General features: G+C 38.9%; 1 protein-coding gene across 5 annotated transcripts in view; it reads left to right on the forward strand.

Moving 5' to 3' along the window:
- CDK8 (cyclin dependent kinase 8) overlaps positions 1-20,640 on the forward strand; it is a 68,683-nt gene continuing 48,043 nt past the window's right edge. For 2 of the 5 annotated variants that reach the window (XM_014053189.2, XM_087721239.1), the window contains exons 1-4: positions 11-442; positions 13,689-13,764; positions 15,135-15,245; positions 16,796-16,936. In XM_014053189.2, coding sequence (XP_013908664.1) covers positions 309-442; positions 13,689-13,764; positions 15,135-15,245; positions 16,796-16,936 — 462 coding nt within the window. In that variant the 5' untranslated portion in view covers positions 11-308. Of the gene's footprint in view, positions 443-13,688; positions 13,765-15,134; positions 15,246-16,795; positions 16,937-20,640 lie in introns of all 5 variants that reach the window. The other 3 variants (XM_087721237.1, XM_087721238.1, XM_014053188.2) reach the window with 3 other exon arrangements.

Raw genomic sequence — 20,640 nt, forward strand, 5'->3', positions numbered from 1 at the left:
GGTCAGGCGCGGTTGCCGTATATCGGGTAACGAGATACCGGCTGGCGTAGAGCAGCTTTGCCTGTGTGGCTCTTGAGCCGGCAGCGGGGAGGAGGAGGAGGAAGAGGAGGCGCGGAAGAATAGAGGGCTCCGCCTTGCTTCAGCCCCTCTCGCAGCCGCTTTTCCCCTTCTTCTCCCCACTGTACCTGGATGGTCCGCGTCGCGGCGGCGGCGGGGCCTCCTCCTCCCTGGTGCCTGCGGCGGTGGCGGGCGGGGGCTTCGCGGGGTGGTGGGTTGCCGTCTGAGGAGGCGACCAGCCCGGGCGCTGAATGAAGATGGACTATGACTTCAAGGTGAAGCTGACCGGGGAGCGAGAGCGCGTGGAGGACCTCTTCGAGTACGAGGGCTGCAAGGTGGGGAGGGGGACCTACGGGCACGTCTACAAGGCCAAGCGGAAGGACGGGTAAGTGAGACGGGGCCGCTTGCGAAGGTTGGGCCGGCCGATCAATGCCCGCCCTCCCCCATCCCCCCTTCCTTCTTTCCTTCCTTCCTTCTCCCTCTCCCTTCCCCCCTTCTTTCTTCCCTTCCTTTCTCCCCCCCTCCCCTGACTTTCGGACGCCGCGTTTCCCCAACCTGCTGGCCTCCAGATGTGCCAGACTACAAGTCCCATCGCTCTCCGTTGGGCAGGCTGCCTAGACTGTAATCGGACCCGGCTGGAGGTCGCCAAGTTAGAAAAGGTTGCCGCAGCCTGTCTGCCTGTCTCTCCCTCCCCCTTCCTCACTCTTCTCTTCGCCAGTCTCTTTCTTCCCTTTGGGGTCGGGGCCGTGTGTTGGTTTTTCCCTTTGCCCCGGAGCCATTCTTGAGGGTTTTTCGGTCTGCCACGCAGCCTGCTATGGTCCCGGACAGTGACAGGCATGTCCTAACTTTCTCCTCCGCTTTGGGCGAGACCTGTGGAGCTCTGATCAGAATCTGACACCAAACCCTCTTCTCTGGAGTTTGCTTTGGTGTATATAATGGCTTGGCATCCACATATGGGGAGAAAAAAAGGGTATGGTCATCTGTTGAAGCTTATGCAATGACTCTTTAGTCTTTCTAATAGGTATTCCATAGGTACTGTGTTTTCCCCAAAATAAGACAGGACTTTATTTTCTTTTAACACCCGAAATAAACACTTGGCCTTATTTTTTTTGGGGGGGGGGATCTTATTATTTTTGAGGTGCAGGAGGCGGTAAGCTTGGTCACTTCATGGCTGCTGCTGTGTTGCAATATTTTCGGGGAGGGCTTATTTTAGCATATACGCTCAAAAGCCTGATTGGGCTTATTATCCAGGGAGGTCTTATTTTGGGGGAAAGAGGGGGGGTACATTCAAGTTGCAGCTTCACCATCTCCGAATAAGATGGGGCACAAGTGGGGTGGGTGGGTGGTTGTATCATATTGCGAAAAGACCCTTCTTTGCATTGGGCAAGCGGAGAGATGATTTTTTTTTATCCCGAACTGCATTGCTTTATGCATCTAGTCCTGCATTGTTTATGACTTGAGTCTCCACGATCTCAGGCAAAGCCAGGTCTTTTTCATCCTCTATTGCCTGATTCTTTTATACAAGCTGAGTGTTTGTGCAGGCAAGACAGATGCTTGGTGACCACCTTATGCCGTTTCCCCATATTGAAACATGCCTGCCTCTACTACGCTAAGTCTGTTGCACCCCTCTCTCTCTCTCTCTCTCCCTCTCTCTCTCTCTCTCCCCCCCTCTCTCTCTTTAATATTTCTTGTGTATAATTACTCTTTGAAATATTTTACTATCGGCCCAACTAGCTTTTTGCAAAGCTCTTCCCATGCTCTTGGTTGTAATCCAATATTATTTAGTGTTGGATTTAATTACTGACATAATTATCATCAACCGATTAAGTCTTTTCCCCTTGCTCCACCACTGTCATGCTTTGTAATTGCTTTTCTGTTTGCAAGTATAAATAAACCATTGGATAGTGGGATGAGAATATATTACTAAAATGAGATAACAGATAACTCCCAGAACATAGCTTCTCTTCATACTTAGCTTCTTAACGTTGTGTCTCTGGCTTTTATGTTAACATGCCTCTTGTCCCTTATCCTACTACGGTAGTAGCGTATTCTTCTGTTCATAGCTGGTATCATGAATGATTATGGTTTTATTTGTTGTGTTTCCTGCACTCTTCATCTTATGCTATACATAGCACCCTAATAAATACAGCCTTCTTCAAATAGCCAGCATATAATATATTATCTTGGGTAATATTTTTAAAGAAAGCTCCCTGCTGAATATAGTAGCTAATATTGTGAAAACTATTGTATCAGTTCTGGGCAAGTTATATTTGATTTTTGTATTTTAATTTAAGATATAATATTGTGTCACTGTAAAATTCCTGGCTACATATATTCCTTCATCTACCATAAAAAGGATATGTTTTTTTTAATGTGAATTGTTATTCAACTTTTAACATATTTAAAGCAGTAACATATTATTTTACCAAGTGACATACTTTTTAAAAAGAATCAATAATCTCTAGGTTTTCTTAATACAATATATACACTTATAGTTGTAAAATGTGGAACAACAGGATGTTAGCTTGCAAGATACCGTAGTCTTTATCCTAGCTTTTATAGAATAGGATGAGTTTGCAGAAAATAAACATCAGCTTTGGTTATATTTGTGGTTAAAAAGTGCCCAAACTATCCTTACCTTTAGCAGGGAAAATTACATCTGGTGCAATTGTGGCCAAGGGTAGTAATCTGATCTATACCTTTTCAGTGTTTTTTAAAAAAACACTCTATGAAAGCCTCAATTGACCAAAACCTGTTTGGTTGCAGAAGTCAATATCTGTGGGCTTAGCTAGTGATAGGGTGTCATATGGAAGATTGTGACTTGGAATATAATGGGAATAAATGGTAAAAAGCCCGAATTAATAAATATACTGAAAGAAATTAGGTGTCTCGTGTATCTGAAGTGAAAGGGGAAGGATGTGGTTGATCTAAAGAAGTTATCATCTTGTGGGTTCTAGTTGACAAAGACATTTAGAAAATCGAAACCATAGATTTAATTAGGAATAGTGTTTGCGTGTGTGTAGAGTATGTACAAAAATAGGGGTTGGTAGATTGTTAAGAGTCTAGTAAATAATGATTGTTAAGAGTCTAGTAGATAATGTAAGACTCAAATATTAACTTTCAACATTCTGAATGAATAATTTGGTGGAATAAAATATTCATTAAGCAACATGAATAATATGGAAATGGGAGGAAACAATGCATAAAAATTATTGGGCTGTTTAGAGATCCAGGAACAAGTAAAAAATTGAGACGTCATCTACTTAGAAAAAGATCTGTTTTGAAGATGTAGTTTAGGTATAAATCTCTTTATAATATTCATTTCTTCAGAAACTGTACAGAGAATGAAAATGAATATAATTTCCTTCTCTTTCAGTACCAAAAGCAAATATATTTCTAAATATATAGAATGTGTATCTTGTGAGTATAAAAAGAATGACTGTCATTTCAAAAGCATACTTGATTATGATAGATTTTGGATTTATGCATTTTCTTCTATTTTTGTGTGCACATTTTTACTTTATCTTATTGCAGCATCTGATGTAGACTAGCCTACAAATATTGCAGATACATAATTATTTATGACAGAAGGCTTGGAGAATAAATGAAGATTACAAGGGGGATGAAAGGTTCTGAATGTGGGATCGAGCATTGTTTGTAATGCCAAGAGTGGTTCTTGAGTGAAATGAACATGAAAGAAATGGGAGGGGACATTTCAAATAAAAGAAGAACAGTTGTGACAAGAAATAAGTATGAGTTGTAACTGAAAGAATAGTAGAGGACAGATCAATCTCCCAATAGGATGATTGGTATTTGAACATAATAGATGATGTGAAAATTGTTTGGGATAAAGTGGAAAGAATTATGTTATCGTCTGCCAGAAAAAAAGTAGCGTAATACTAATGGAAAATATGTAAAAGGATTTTTGGTAGAACAGAGAATTGAAAGTGGGTTTGAATAAAAAATTGTGAGCAATAGAAAAAATGCTGCAAAAATAAAGATTAGAAGATAATGTATGATATAAAAAAGTAAAATATCGTTGCAGATAATATAGTCAAAGAGTACAAGAAATGATTAAAAGAGGAAAATAAAATACAACGTAAAGAAGAATCTACCATTTGAATGAATTAAATTCAAAATATGTCATTTGCAATGGTACATATGAGGAAATATTAAATTATTTTAGAGATCTAAATGGAAGTGATAGTGATATATATCAAACATTAAATTGAAAAGTGCTTTAATAAATGTTACTATTGAACAAAAATGGATGACAAAGTCACAAACACAGTGAGTGTTAAAAATAGGTAGAACACAAGTGTAAGTTGTACACTGGCTAACAGGGTGGATTTGATTTAAATCAAGTTGATTTAAATCAACTTAATTGAAAACATAATTTTTAAAGAGCAACTGTCATCTCTGTCCCGCAGTGGCTCCTCCTCTGACTCCCTGTTGATTCACCGATAGCCCTAATATTGCAGAATATGCAGCCTCATGCTACATAACTAAGCTTCATTTCATGCTGAATAAACTAAAGTATTAATGTATCTTAAATAGAAAACTATATTTAGATAGATTTTTACTTCAAAAGCATTTTATTAAAATAAATTTCATAAAAATAAAAAAAATCCAATTTAACTTAAAAAAATATTTAAATTTTAAAAAATCCTATTTATTTATTTATTTATTTTTAAATCGTCCGTTTTTATCCACCATCCTGGCTATTTCCCCCAAAATAAGACAGGGTCTTGGCCTTATTTTGGGGGAGGTCTTATTATTTTTGAAGTGCAGGAGGCAGCCAGCGTGATCACCTCATGGCTGCGGCTGTGTTGCAATATTTTCAAGGAGAGCTTATTTTAGGGCATGCGCTGAAAAGCCCAATTGGGCTAATTATTGGGGATTTATTTTCAGGGAAACAGGGTATTAAAACATAGATAAAGCTGGGTTAGACTGTGACTATGTAACTTGTTTAATATGTGTAAAGGCTGTATGATTGCTGGTGATTTAAAAAATTATCTAAAGATAATTTCATAAGTTCTGAGTGATGCATAACTTGTGAGTGAAACTTTTAGTAATTTAAATTACTACCCCAGTAGAAAACAATTATTGTAAATATAATGAATGACTGATTTGATAACCGTGCCCACTTGCTCCAATAAAGCTTTCCATCAGTGAATTTGGTAAGAAGCAGTGGCTACTTTCTTTATCTTTATCTGACTCTCACTGCCCCAAAAGGCCAGCCAACACTCCAATGCATGAGTTCAGGAGAAGAATAAAAAAACAACACCCCAATTCCAGTGGTTTTATATAATGTGAAAACCAAGCCAACATATTTTTTGTATGTGACTAAATATATAATGTACACTCAAGCAATTAGAATCCATGAATTTGTTCAGTTTCTGGTAGATTATTTTTAACATATGTCAGTCCTGCTTTATGTTATGTTATTGTATTGTATTGTATTGTATTGTAAACCATACTTAGCTGCCCAAGACTCGTTATGATCAGAGAGGTGGACATATAAATTAAATGAATAAATAATAAATTAGACATTATCTAATAAACTATCACTACATAGTGCATGAAGCACAAGCTTTCAAGACTTGTTCAATAGGATAATAGTTAAATATAATATATACTACTTCTGAGTTGACCATTCATGGTCTACATGCATGTCAATAGAGCAATTACAAGGAAAGTAATAGGTCCCCCCCACCCCCCAATTTTCCTGTATATCAGCTTGGAAGTATATTTCTTTTTGTAGTTTTTAATATAGAATTATCTCACTATAGTTGAACCAATCAATTCTCCCCTCCCCCATGCTTTACTTTTCTCCAGACTTTTCTTATTGTACTAGCAGTTACATACAAGTGCAGTATCCTGGATTATAATATTTAAAATATAATACATTTTCACATATTTCCAACTTAGTAACAATATAAAGATTTTGTAAAAAGGAGATTAAATCCAAAATTGAAAGTTGCTGCAGTAAATAGTGGGGGGGGGGGAATGAGTATATCACATAAAGTGGTATCTTGGTACTCAACTGCTTGGAAACTCATCAAATTTGGTACTCAACACATTTTGATGCACAAATTTTGTCCCAGTACTCATCATTTGTTTGCTACTCATTGCACAAGCTAGAACTTGTGCAATGAATAGCAAACAAATGATGACTTGTTGTATTACTCTTTATGGGAAAAAGTATTTGGTACTCATCGTTTTTGGTATTTGACACGCGTCCTGGAACCAATTAATGAGGACTACCAAGGTACCACGGTACTAACAAAATGTGATTCTTTTTTTTAAAAAATGGGAATGTAAACAAAAATAAATAATTTTTGAAAATATAATTAAATGAACAAGGTCTGTAGACTATATTAAACTCTGCATCCAGATTAAATATCCTCTTTAGCCAAAGTAAACAAAGGTCCCAAGATACTAGAAGAGTAATAAGAAAATATTTGATTTCAAACAAAATCTAAAATTTATGATATATAAGGGAGAAAAAATAACTTAGATATTAGCTCTTTGTTACTATGTTCTTAAAAATAGTTTTGCTGAGAGAGGAAAGCAAAGTAAATTTTGTGCAATTTTTAATTCTTTGACCAATATTATGGAATCAGGTTGGTCTCACCCTTGTTGAGATTCTTTTCTTCAGAGGTCTAATAACAAGGCCAGTCTGTTAGAGAGGAATGTTCTTTTTGTTAGGGAGTGGAAAATTAATTTCCATGCAGGGCTATCTCTTTAGACGATGTTTATATAATGGATTTGGTCTGAAAAAGGAGAACAACACTGAAGGGAATAACCACGTTTATTGGAATTATCTGTTGGGTGCCTAATTATGTATAAGAGAGAGATCCCGAACAATGGGGAAAAAAGATTTTTATAGATGTTGAGGGCTACAAAGTGGAAAATTCCAGGGATCTGATTTGCTGGCCAGTTTGGGGAACCTACTCATGTCCTTGTGAGAAAGTCCAAGGAGATGGCATATTGAGGTCATCACTTGATGGAGGATGGAAGAGCTGGGGTTTATCTAGCTTTCAGTTTTCTTGCAAAGGCTGCCCTTGGACTGTACTGTGAACTGGAGAGGAAGCTTTTATGCTTTGGTTTAAATGGGATTGCACGGGAGATATCTAAGGGCAGGAAGAATACATTGGGGTCTGATACAATTAATAAGGACCCAGATTGTTGGGGGAAATATGCTGGCTCTGTAAACCGCTTAGAGAGAGCTATAGAACACTGTGAAGTGGTATATAAGTCTTAAGTCCTATTGCTATTAAGCAAAGAGATGGACTTGATTTGTTTTTGGACATAGGTAAAAGATAGGAAAAGGGCATCAACCTCCATTTTGTTCATATATATTTTTTTCATATAATTTATTTTGCCCACTGCACATAAAACCAACTTTATTTTGTTCAGGCTGTGATGCCCTCCTTTATGCTGTGATGAGCCAAGGAGGGATAGTTAAAGGTTGGCAGAGGTATGAGCTAATGCAAGGGCTGGTCATTCCAGATTATGTTGAAGTACAGTATAGATAGAGTAGAGTGATAAGATAAAAGATATTGAGAGGTGTGTAGTAAATTATAGATATACTGATTAGAGCGGTCATTATAATCCTAGCGAAACTGAGTTTATCAATGAAGGCTGGCGAATCCAGGTTTCGTTGTGACTTTACCCCTGCTAGATAGCAAGACACAATTCTAAAAATACCTAGGACTATGTCTATAGACTTATGTTTCCAAAGACTGAGTGATGAAAACAAAACACCCTTTGGAATTATTCTCACATTGTGAAATTGAAGAGAAGGCTTCATCTTAAAATTTGAAAAGTATATTAGGAGTACAGAGAGGTCTCCTAGAATTGAAGTGACCTGTGTCTTACTGACTTTAAGTTGTTTATCTCTGAGCTTTTGGCAACAACCACATCACCCTTCATTCTCTGGCAATGGATGAGGACACAATAGCGTTCATTTGTTAGTTTGTAAATTTATTTGCTCCTATTTTAGTGTGGGTCTACTTTAGGTGGCTTACAACAATAACAATGGAGAAATGAAAAGAAGTATTAGCATAACAGTAGTCAAATAATGGAACAATAGAATAAACAATGGAAAAGAAAACAGTGAGATAGATGATAGATAGATGATAGATAGATAGATAGATAGATAGATAGATAGATAGATAGATAGATAGATAGATAGATAGATAGATATAGCTGTGTGTGTGTGTGTGTGTGTTCCAGCATAATTCTGGAATGCCTCTACTAATTTCAACCAAACTTGGTACACAGATGATTTACACTCTGGAAACAAATACTGTGGGGGTAAGCCACCATAAAACCCCTTGGGTTGTGTGTGTGTTCTGTTAAGATACAGCCTGTTGTGCCTTAAAATGGCTTCTACTGTACAGCGCAGTGGTGTTGCCATGGTAATGGCTTTACAGTGCTCCACAAGGAGGCTCCCTCTGGTAAGAGGAGAAATCCAACATTAGAAATTATGTTTGGTACGGACATTTTCCCCCTATAAATAAATACCTGGGCAACGCCAGATTATCAACTAGTATGAAAATAAAAGAAAGGTGGATGGGGAAGCCAGGGAGGTGGTGGGGTTTGTTATCAATCTAGTAGCCACCTCTAGTGTGGTATTCCCCCATTGAGTCCTGAAACCAACTGAGAGAGCTAGGTCTTCAGACTTTTATGGAAGATAGGAGGGTAGAATGTTTCAAAGAGAGGGTTGTTACGGCAGAGAAAGTTCTTTTTCCAGATTCCAATACTTGGGAGTTCTTTGATGGGATCCACAGTAGGCCCTCTCTGCCAGCACAAATGGGGCAGGCTTGTCCTAGCAGAACAAATTGATTCGTCAGATAGCCTGGAGCTATGCCATCAAGAGCTTTAAAGGTTATAACCTTGAACTGCACTCAGAAGCAGACTGGTAGCCAATGCAGACATTTTCTGCAGTCTGGTCACTTTTTTAAACAGATCTGCTCCAGATCTGATCAACTATAGTAACTGCTTTCATATATGCCCATAACTTGCACCTGTTGTGTCCAAATTGTTTTTTTTTCATCATAAAGATTGAATTTATTTACGTAAAATGTTTTTGCATTGTTTGTTACACTGTGCCTCTCCAGATAGCTTATACAATTTTAAATTGCATTTTATACATATTAAAATGAGAGAAATACAAAATCACCGTGGATTCCCAAGAGCTCCCGAACATTCTATTCCCTCTTTGGAATACAGCTTTCTAGGGGAGATCCATTGGTTTCTGAAAATAAATGGATTTTTGCATAATCTGTTGTTCCTCACAGCTGAGATGGCCAAGCTCTTGCCTCATGCTCTCAGGGTGTCACACTTAAGATTATTGTAGCATCCAATTGTCTGGATTACCCAAGGCCTTATTTCACTTCTTGATTTTTGAAAGAAGAATTGCTATATTTATTGTGAACCTTCCTTATTTTGCCCCTAAGGTAAAGGTAAAGGTTCCCCTCACACATATGTGCTAGTCGTTCCTGACTCTAGGGAGTGGTGTTCATCTCCATTTCAAAGCCAAAGAGCCACATCTCTGGAGCCATGTGGTCGGCATGACTAAACGCCGAAGGTGCACAGAACGCTGTTACCTTCCCACCAAAGGTGGTCCCTATTTTTCTACTTGCATTTTTACATGCTTTCGAACTGCTAGGTGGGCTGAAGCTGGGAGAAGTAATGGGAGTTCACTCCGTTTCGCGGCACTAGGGATTCAAACAGCTGAATTGCCAACCTTTCTGATCAACAAGCTCAGTGTCTTAGCCACTGAGCCACCTCTTTTGCCCCTACCTCTTTTAATTGCCAGTATGTATACTGGTTGAGGATTCGAGAAAGACACTGGTACAAAATGATGATGTTCAAAAATCTGTTGTTGGCTCAGGTACCTGGGAGCCTGACTCAATAATTGAACCAAAGTTGTTTTGTTCTACTGTGTTCATAATAAGAGAAATTGCGGTTAAGAGATTTGGTCTTGGCTCCAATAATTTGGAATAGACTTCCCTAAGCCAGGGGGGAGAAAAACCTCTGGAGTCAGAATAGCATTCAATGGACAAGGGTTATTAACCGCACAGAATTTGTTCATTCTCTGCTGACTACTTAACAAGGTGGAGAGAATTTAAGATGCATTGTTTTGCAAAAGATGATTCTTTCCCAGTTCCCAGGAGCCTAAGACTACAGCTACATTTCGATAAGAAGAAAAGTAGATTTTATTGCACATAAAACCCTTGGCCTTTACTCTACAAGTGGAGTCTCAAGGTTGCCTTGCAGGCTCCATTAGGTGTGGCAAATTCTTGTGGATCCCATTGGTGAATCTTAATGCTTCATTCATTTGGGCAGGATTTTACAGGTTGATCATAACAAGTATATAGGACTCAAAATCCTGCTTTTTTGCTTACAGTCAGTACATGATTACTGCACTTACAGAAATACAGGCGTGTATCCAAAATAGCTAAAAATCAGGAGGAATTTGTTCAGAAATCTTAACAGCTTGCTTCCAACTATCCAGGTCCTTATCCCAGTGACAAGATTTAAATTTATTTTCTAGTGAACTTTTTAAATAAGTGATACAACCAAAATTATTACATGCACATTGAGAATGGTATTCCACATTGTAGAATGATAGGTGCAACAATATCGCAATGCTTTGTAAGGCTTCAGAAGGTTTCCAAAGGCTTTCTGAAGCATCACAAGAACGACACCTATGGAGAATGATGTGAGCTGCTTTGGGAGGAAGGTCTGCCGTATCTAGCAGTTGCCTGATATTGGGCCAGGCTAAGAATGAAAATGCCAAAGGACAGATTGGTGTGGCAAAACCTGTGGAATGCAGAGTTGGCAGGGATGGCTAGGGTTTAACAGTAATAACAATTAGACTTATATACCGCTTCACAGTACTTTGTAGCCATCTCTAAACTCTTTACAGAGTCAGCCCATTGCCCCAACAATCTGGGTCCTCATTTTACCGACCTTGGAAGGATGGAATGCTGAGTCAACCTTAAACCTGGTGAGATTTGAACTGTGAAATTGCAGTCAGCAGAAGTAGCGTGCAAAATACTGCATTCTAACCACTGGGTCACTGCATATATGCTATAGTGCTGATCATGGCGCAGAAGCAATATTCTTTGGCATTGGGGCTGAAGTAGTGGCCCAAAGGTGGGGATGTATGACTGAAACTAGATTTCAGATTTTTTAAAAACATTTTTTTAATCCCACTTTTTTTATTTTTATAAATAACTGATGGGGATGAACAGTCTTAATACTCCTCTGACGCCGCTGCAGTTGTCACCTTCATAGCCTGCCCGCTGCTCTTGCAGCGCCTTGTGCAACACAGTTAAATTTAACATGCTTCACAGTGGGGGAAACCGCATACCCTCCTCCTCCTGGAGCCCATTACGACGCAGAGTGATCAGCCACAGCTGGGCCGGGCCAGTGTCTTGGAGTGGAGAGTAAGTCGTGCGTCTCCCCGAGCAACTGAGTTGCACACAGCGCCAACATAGACCTGAAGAAGCGCCCGTGAGACTCAGCTCCTGCTCTGGAATATGGAGCAAATGTCCATCTCTCACTGTTGCCCTTACCTTCTCAGGCCAGGCGAGGAGTGACTGGGAGGGGGAGGTGAGGGACCAGCCAGTGGTGGGTGCAGCCAACAGGAAGCCACAGCAGTGGGACAAAAGAACTTCATTCATCTGGGAACCTGAAATGACTCTTGGTTTAAATCATATGGTAAAAAAGCCCCCAAAGAAGAACGAATAACATCAGAAAAAATAACCCCAACCGTCGCCTGTTTTTGAAAATTGTTCAAGAGGGAACACACGGGAGAGAGACAGACAGAGGGAGACAGAGAAAAGAGAAAGGGTGAAAGAGAGAGAGAAGGAGAGAAAGAGAGAGAGGGAAAGAGAGAGACACACGCAGAGAGAGAGGTACCTGTTTCCCACAGAAAAGAAACCGGGAGCCACAGAACCTAGATAGACGTAGCTGGGGTGGGTCATGTGACTGGATGGGAGTGAGTGACGTCAAGTTGGCCACACCTACCCAGGTTTTGTGACTCCTGGTGTTTTCTGTGGGAAATGGTCCAAATGGCTCTGAGTGTTTAAGGTTGCAGACTCCTGACTTAGAAGATATCAGTGAAAGATGTCAAAGCTTTGTTGAATGTTACTTAATTTTTTCTAAACATTTCTGCTTGATTTTTTCACCTTACAGCCAGTTGCCAAAGCTATTTATAACCTTCTATTCATCTTTGTGATGGTACAATGGCTTAGCAGTCAAGACACTGGGCATGTCAGCTGAAGAGCTGACAGCCTGGGTTTGAGACCCAAGTCTCACATAACAGGGTGAGCTCCCATTACTCATCCCAGCTCCCGTTAACCCACAGCAATTTGAAAGCATGCAAATGGGAAAAGATAAACAGATATCACTTCGGTGGGAAAGTTACTGTGTTCTGCATTTTCATGCTTGCCACATGATACCGGAAGCATCTCTCAAGACAGCGTAGACTGGAGAAACCTTTAAACCTTTAATTCATCTTTGTAGTGTTGGTAGAAAGTATCAGAATTGTTATCAGATATAATATTTGTAGATTCAGACTGTTGTATATATACTGTACATCTGTGGCCCCCATCCTTTTGGCTACCAAGAACCAGTTCCATGAAGAGAGGTTTTTCCATGGATCGTGTGTGTGTGTCTGTGTGTCTGTGTGATTTCATGTGCTGCCTGAATCCCACAGGTGGGGCTTCACTTGTTTGCACAGCCCAGTTTCTGGCATGCTGTGGACCGGGGCCTGTCACGGACTGGGGGTTGGGAACCCCTGCCATACATAAGAGAACATGTAGGAAGGAAATGGGATTGGGCATAAAAATCTCCCAAAATGGATGGATAACTTCCTTTAGATTGCATTCCCTGTCCCTGGTGCAATACATTTCATGTCTCATTATGTCAAGTTAAATGGTTGTACTTATAAAAGTTATAAAAAATACATTTATTTTGCTAATTTTTATACTTTAGCTTTCAAAATCAGTCTTTCATCTATAATTTTGTTTTTATTTCTAAGTCATTCAGGTCATTCAATAGGAAAATGGGTTGTACAGTCTAATGGATTCATGTTAAATATTTAAGTTTACATTTTAGCTCTTCTGATGATATATCAATTTCTGATGTATTTGGAAGATAAATTGCTTTATACAAAGAAAATACATAAACATATATTAAGTAATATGTTTTGTCTAGCTTGTTAGATTTTGTATCTTATATTTTTATTTCTAGTTGTTGATAGCATACTTAAAAATAATTTTCAAGCTGTTCATTTCATGGAATTTGTACTCAAATGTTAACTTATTCTCAAAGATTCAGTTACATTCAATGTATATTTATTCACAGCAAATAAAGTAAATGTGTCGTATAAAGGTCATGCTCTAATCCAGCTAGCTATGTGGGTCTTGGCTATGTATTATATAAATTATAGTTTGATTGAACCTTCCTAGCATTTATCTTTTTTCAAACATTTACTTGAATGTAAATAGTTCTGAACATTTAACTGAGAATGTTACCCAGAGTGGTGCTTATAAGAATTCTTTTGAATTTATAATGCAGTTTTGTACTATTTTTTCTTCCCTACATAGGAAAGATGATAAAGATTATGCTCTGAAGCAAATAGAAGGTACTGGGATTTCTATGTCTGCATGCAGAGAAATAGCTGTAAGTAACTTCAGTTCTAAGTAGTATTCATATTAACTTTAATTCGGTTACTGTGGTAGTATACATCTTGTTTTTCAACAGGATGGGGAAAAGTCTGTTTAAAGTAGATTATAATGCTATTTCTAGTTCAGGAGCACGGGTAGTCCTCGACTTACAACAGTTCATTTAGTGTTCATATTAATTTTAATTTGGTTACTGTGATACTATACATCTTGTTTTTCAACAGGACAGGAAAGTAGATTATAATGCTATTTCTAGTTCAGTAGCCCGGGTAGTCCTTGACTTACAACAGTTCATTTAGTGACTGTTCAAAGTTATAACGACACTGAAAAAAGTGACTTAGGACCATTTTTCACAGTTATGACCTTTGCAGCATCCTTACAATCATGTGGTCAAAATTTGGATGCTTAGCAACTGGTTCATATTTATGACCGTTGCTATGTCATAAGGTCATGTGACCCCCTTTTGCAACCTGACAAGCAAAGCCAATGGGAAAGCCAGATAGACTTAACAACCAGGTTACTAACTTATCAACTGCAGTGAGTCACTTAACAACTTTGGCAAGAAAGGTCATAAAATGGGGCAAAACTCACTTAACAGATGTCCCACTTAACAACAGAAATTTTGGGTTCAGTTGAGGTCGTAAGTCAAGTAACAAACTATAGCTATTTGTAAATTTTCATTAATTGGTCAGGTTTTTTTTTTCTAAGAGACTTTTTAAACATATGCTACCTCTGGCTTTTCAATTATGAAGCATTCTGTAACAATCTTAAATCTTTTAGCTTAAAGTTACTATTTTTGTAAGTCCATTTTTATAGGGAACAAATTGATTTGCCAGGTGTAGAGATAAATATCAACAATTGAACAAAATAATAATTTTAAAGCATGACTTGTGATATAAGAAATAAACCACTTTGCATATCTTCATCTGTAGCCTGCAGATTAATAAAGAATCATATACTGAGCAATTTAATTTGTCAGATTCTTAAGTTACAGTTCTATGACTAACGTGCATAAGTCATAAAAGTTCCAGGTACCTGAAGTATATTCGGTTTACTTATGCCATTACGTTTTGGGTTAAAGTTGCATCATTTTTTAAATTGTGGAAGATCCCTTCAGTTCAAATTTAACTAGTGTTATCTGCATCCTAAGGGAGGTACGCTTGACCCAACTGTTAGTCCAATTTAAAAACCTGGTTGGAATTTCTTAATTAAAAGGAATCCCACACTGCTTTTTTTGGTCCTTTGTGAATTAAAAGATTTCAGATTAAGCCTGAAAAACAAGCTTATTTGTTTTAAAGTTATAAAAAGAATTGCCAATTTGTATTTTAGGTTTGCACATTTTTCTAGTGTATGGTATTTGTTTTACAGCTGTTACGGGAACTCAAGCATCCAAATGTAATTTCTCTGCAAAAGGTGTTTCTGTCTCATGCTGACAGAAAAGTATGGCTCCTTTTTGACTATGCGGAACATGACCTTTGGGTAAGAATGCTTGTGGATTAGCCAATAAAATGGCAAGTGCAGCTACAAATGGAAGCCCCGTCCCTTTGCATGTTCATCAGTATTGCTTATCCTACTAAGTCAGGGATGCCAAACTTGCATCCAGATGCGTCATGCGCAGGCCACGGCCACCCCAGCTTCGCAAAGGCAAAAAAACCCGCCACAATATGTCATGTGATGCGATTGAGTTTGACACCCGTGCACTAAGCGATAGAACTTCAATTTGCAGTTGCAACAGCTGTTATGGACACCTCTCCAGGAGGAGACTTGAAAAGACATAATTCTTAATTTAAGCATGACACTCAATTGTCATCAGTTTTTCACTATACTTTTCAATGATACTCTAAACACTATAAATGTTGAGTATAGAAATGTTGGAAAGGGTGTGTTTCTAAATAAATAAGTTTGGATTAAATCCAGTTTTCAAAGTGGCTGGAAGTCCAAAACAACTTTCCCTATTTTCCCATAAGATATTTAAAGATTTCACAAGATGTTTTTTAGAGTATTGGTACTTGGCAATGTAGCAGATAAGAATTTTTTTTTCTTCCCTAAATTAACACAAGTTGGATAAAGTAAATGGCAGCTCATTTGTGGGAGGGAAGGACAAAGAGAAATAAATGTTTAAAATATTTCAGACTTTTAGACATAGTATGAAAGTCAGAAGTGCCTCATCACGTACATTATATGACGATAACAATATCCTCATCTTTTGGTAGAGAAATGGTTGTAGATCCATAAAAAATAGATCTATACCATTATTGAAAACATTGAACATATGTCATCTTATGAAATAAATTGTTTTAATCTGACCTTGGTGTAGTTGTTTTTTTCTTATTTAATGTAATTATAGCCATATCTTCTAGATCAGAGGTGTCAAACTCAAGGGCCGGGAACTGAATCTGGCCCGTGGGGTGCTTAGATCTGGCCCGAGTTTCTAGCACCCTAGAAACAGCGAGGGACTGGCCCGCCATGCCTCTGCCAGCAAAAACGGAGGTTGGGATCCGTTTTCACTGGTAGAGGGTTGCAGGAGGCTGTCACAACTGAAAATGGAGTTTAGGAGCCTGTTTTCACTGGCAGAGTGCTCTGGCTGCCACATGCGCCCCTAACACAAATGATGTTGAGCTGGCCACGCCCACCCTGGCCATGCTGCTCACCCCAGCCCCCCGAGGTCAAACATAACCTGAGGCAGCCCTCAGTGAAATCGAGTTTGACACCCCTGTTCTAGATGTGCAGGAAGTACAGATTTAGAAACAATTCTTTGAAAGTATTGTTGGAAAGGCTTATAGTTTGTAATGTACCAGATAGAGATATATGTACTGTAGATATATAAAATTTAAGATCAAAATTCAGCTGATGAGTACAAAATTAAATGAAAAGGAAGATGGTTTAACCCTTACAAAGTGATATACGTATTTCTTGTTTTAATCTCAGAAATGCCAACTCAGTAATGAATACAGTAGACATTTTAGCTATAATGAAACATTGTTTCAAACTGTTTCCACTCATGCTGATTAATTATGTTTGTTTTTTAGCACATAATAAAATTTCACAGAGCTTCTAAGGCAAACAAGAAGCCAGTTCAGTTACCTCGGGGAATGGTGAAATCTCTATTATATCAGATCTTAGATGGCATTCATTATCTACATGCTAACTGGGTGTTACACAGGGATTTGGTAAGTAGATCTACAGTGGGGATTAGAAATAGATATGAGGCTTTTATCTAGTGATGATGTTTTGCACAATATATTAGATATAAAGTATTCGTAGTTTGTTTTCAAGTTTAACTTAGCAGGCAAACGTCTATTTGAATATGTGTTTTTATTTCATATGTTACTTTTTTGATATTTGGCAACAGAAACAGCATAGCTGCTTTGACATTATTTTTTTAAAAAAACAACATAAAACCTACTAGGTAAGGAGTAGGGCCATATTCAGTATAACTTGCATATTTGACTTGTCAATTACTTAAATTACATTTTTTTATTTTCTGCGAATCTCTTAAGAACACACATGTTGCCTTATTGGATTAGTCCAAAACTCTGTCTAGGCTTTCCCTATCAGATTCTCCAGATGGGTTGAAACTATGCTGGCCGAGCATTCCAGCAGTTGGAGCGTAGTACTCATTCTTGCTTTTGGCAACACTTAATTAGAACCAGGGCTCAATAGCCATTCGTATGGTGTCCACTCTTTGCTTTCTGTCTGAATTAATTATCATCAGTGCATGTTTGGGTATTAAGATTTATTTTTTGCCTGAGAAAAATGTCCTCCTTGCCTGGATCCGACACCATTTATCAGCAAGTGCAGCATCTAATCTGATTTTTTTTTTTTTTAAGAAAACCATACACTTAAATAGTCAGAGCTTCTTAGTATTTGGATAGTAGAAACCAGAAAATCCCAGGGTTGCAAACTGTTGAAGAAAATTAATGGCAAATCACTTCAGTACAAGTAGTTCTTGAGTCATGAATGTAATGGAGCCTCCCCATTTCATTCGTAACCCAAGGATTTGTGGGAGTGAATTACATATCTTGAATGGGATCACTCCCTCCTTTTGCCCATGTATTCACTAATCTAATGTGAGGCTCATTAAGTGCACATGAGGTATTTCAAGGTTGGGTGGGTAGGGTCTAGTGATGGAACAGGCCACCTGCCTAAGAGCACTCATGGCTTCCCTGACCCACTGAAACACTTCATGCTCCTCACAATTGCTTTCAGCCCCCCCCCCCCCCAACCTGCCATGCCATGTCATTTACCTTGTGAAAATCTAGCAAGCACTCTCTTCTCCGGCCTCTCAGCTGTGTGCACCACTCTGCAGTTCTGTTCAGGTTTTTGCAGGCCTCGTCCAGCATTTTGCCAACTGAAATAGAGCTTTTGAGGGGCAAATCTGTCCCCAGAAGCTCTGTTCGGGCATCCAGCAACTTGCCCGGCACATTGCTGGCCAAAATGTCCAGGACAAATGTTGCCTCTGCATAAGGACAAATAACTGCCATGGTGCTGCAAGATTCGTAGTTTTGGGACTTGTTCGTAAACGTTAGGGACGCTTATCGCATAACTTCGAACATTCGCTAAGGGAATGCTCATAACCCGTATAACCCAATACCTGTATTTAAAACTTTATGAAAATATCTATGTTGTTATCAGAAGTCAATCTTGATTTAAAAATACTTGCTCTTCCTTTGCTGCAAATCGCTTTCACATTGCAACTCATTTCTTTATGTACAATGAGCATTAGTGTAAACATACTTGCCCATTGAATTCCAGACAGTGCACATGTTTGAATGAGGAGAATGCATGGCCTTTATGTTGGTAGAAATGTTTAGAATAACACTATCAAAAATGTTTTAAGTAAAACAAATGCTCTAAAAACCATATTTTCTAAAGAACTCTTACAAACTTAAAGCAAAAAAAAATTGCTTGTTTTGGGGACTATCTTCTCCAGAATCTGCCTGCTCTACACAATCTAGACCAGTGTTTTTCAATCTTGACAACTTTAAGATGTCTGCACTTCAACTCCCAGAATTCTTCAGCCAGCATGATATCCTAGGAAATATAGAAATTAAAGTCTACACATCTTAAAGCTGTCACGGCTAAGAAACACTGATTTAGACAAAAAAGAATGCTGCGAATAGCTATCTAGGATGAGCAGCGTCTGGACCCAGAGAATGGTATCCTTATTGCCAGCTCCCTCCCTCTGTAACAGCTATTCTCCTGAGATCATGTTAGGTCCTGCTCTTTTATTCATTCAGAAGAGGGTTAAAATAGTCCTTTTCCATGGGCCTCTCAGTGAAGGAAATTGTAGCTGAAGATAAATACTTATATAGGTAACGCGATACTGATTTTTATAATTGGGTTATTCTTGCACCTTGTAGAGCATATAGTGTTGTGCAACTCAGTGGCATAAAAATGATAGCTAATAAATAAAATACCCAACTTTTATGAAGAGCTTTTGACACACTATTCTTGGAATTCATTCTAAGTTTCCTTCAAAGTGAAGCCTACATTTATGTTCTACTGCTACAGCTTTTGTTTTGAACTTTATGTTCAAATAGTGTGGAAAAAGGAACCTATTTCTTTCAAAATAATTTTTATTGTGCAGTTATTGTCTACCCTGACCCCCATTGAATAATGCAGGGGTGTCAAACTCAATTTCATTGAGAGCTGCATCAGGGTTTTGTTTGACCTGGGGAGGGGGGAGGTTGTATGTGGTCAGGGTGGGCATGGCCATCTCAATGTCACTTGTGTCAGGGGCACCTGTAGTGGCCTGAGCACTCTGCCAGTGAAAACAGGCTCCCAAGCTCCGTTTTCAGCTGCAACAGCCTCATGCAGCCCTCTGCCAGTGAAAATGGAGCTTAGGAGGTCTGTGCGCAGCCCTCATGGGCTCTGTTGTATACTGCAATGGCCTCCTGCAACCATCTGCCAGGGAAAACGAACCTCCATTTTCGCTGGCAGAGGCACCACAGGCTGGTCCTTCACTGATTCCAGGGGAGCCCCTGGGCCAGATCTAAGCACCTTGAGTTTGACGCCCCTGGAATAATGTAATAAATGGATGAATTTTTTAGAACTTTTTTAATCACTTCTGAATATAGTGCAGATTAGCAGCTTGTCCTACTTAAGGATGTTGGGCTGTTGCGAAATGGATTGGCAGCCACAGTTCATCTAGGCACCGCCATTGCATTTGGCAAATATTGAATCAAGGCAGGAAAAGCTATATTATCAGCACAGGTTTTCTGTTTATCAATATGTTTGGAGATAAGCTCAAATTATACCTGGGCAGCTGCAAGGGGACTTGCAGGCTTAATTATGATATAGTCCCGCAACTACAAATTTATTACTTTTCGAACAATCCTGTTTTCCCCAAAATAAGACCTCCCCTTATAATAAGTCCAATCAGGCTTTTGAGCGCATGCGCTAAAATAAGCCCCTCATGAAAATATTGCAACACAGCAGCAGCCATGAGGTGACCCCGCTCGCCATCTCCTAATAATACCTCCCCGAAAATGCCAAGAGCTTATTTGAGGGGTCAAAAGAAAATAAGTCCTTGTCTTATTTTCGGGAAAACATGGGTAGTATCCAACAGGCTAACCTGCATAAAAAGATGAACTTTAGAATGAAAAATCTACAGAACTGGAACATGGATGGCCTCCCTGTTAGGATAATAGGGAGAGGTTTTGTTGTGGTGGATACAGGAAAGGACTGGACTGGTACCAGGGTCCTCCTGGCTGCAGCTCCTCTCCACCACTTGAATACATTAGGATAGACATCTCTGCCTAGTCTATGTCAATAGCTGAGGAGAGTAAAGGGATTCTATAAGAAGATACTGGATTGTTAACGTCTAGTTGAAGGATTTAGAGGGTAAAGCAGCCTTCCTTCATGTGTGTCA

This window comes from Thamnophis sirtalis, unplaced genomic scaffold (assembly GCF_051295495.1).
Source record: "Thamnophis sirtalis isolate CommonGarterSnake01/CBP01778 unplaced genomic scaffold, rThaSir2_p1.2 scaffold_8, whole genome shotgun sequence".
Classification (NCBI taxonomy): domain Eukaryota; kingdom Metazoa; phylum Chordata; class Lepidosauria; order Squamata; family Natricidae; genus Thamnophis; species Thamnophis sirtalis.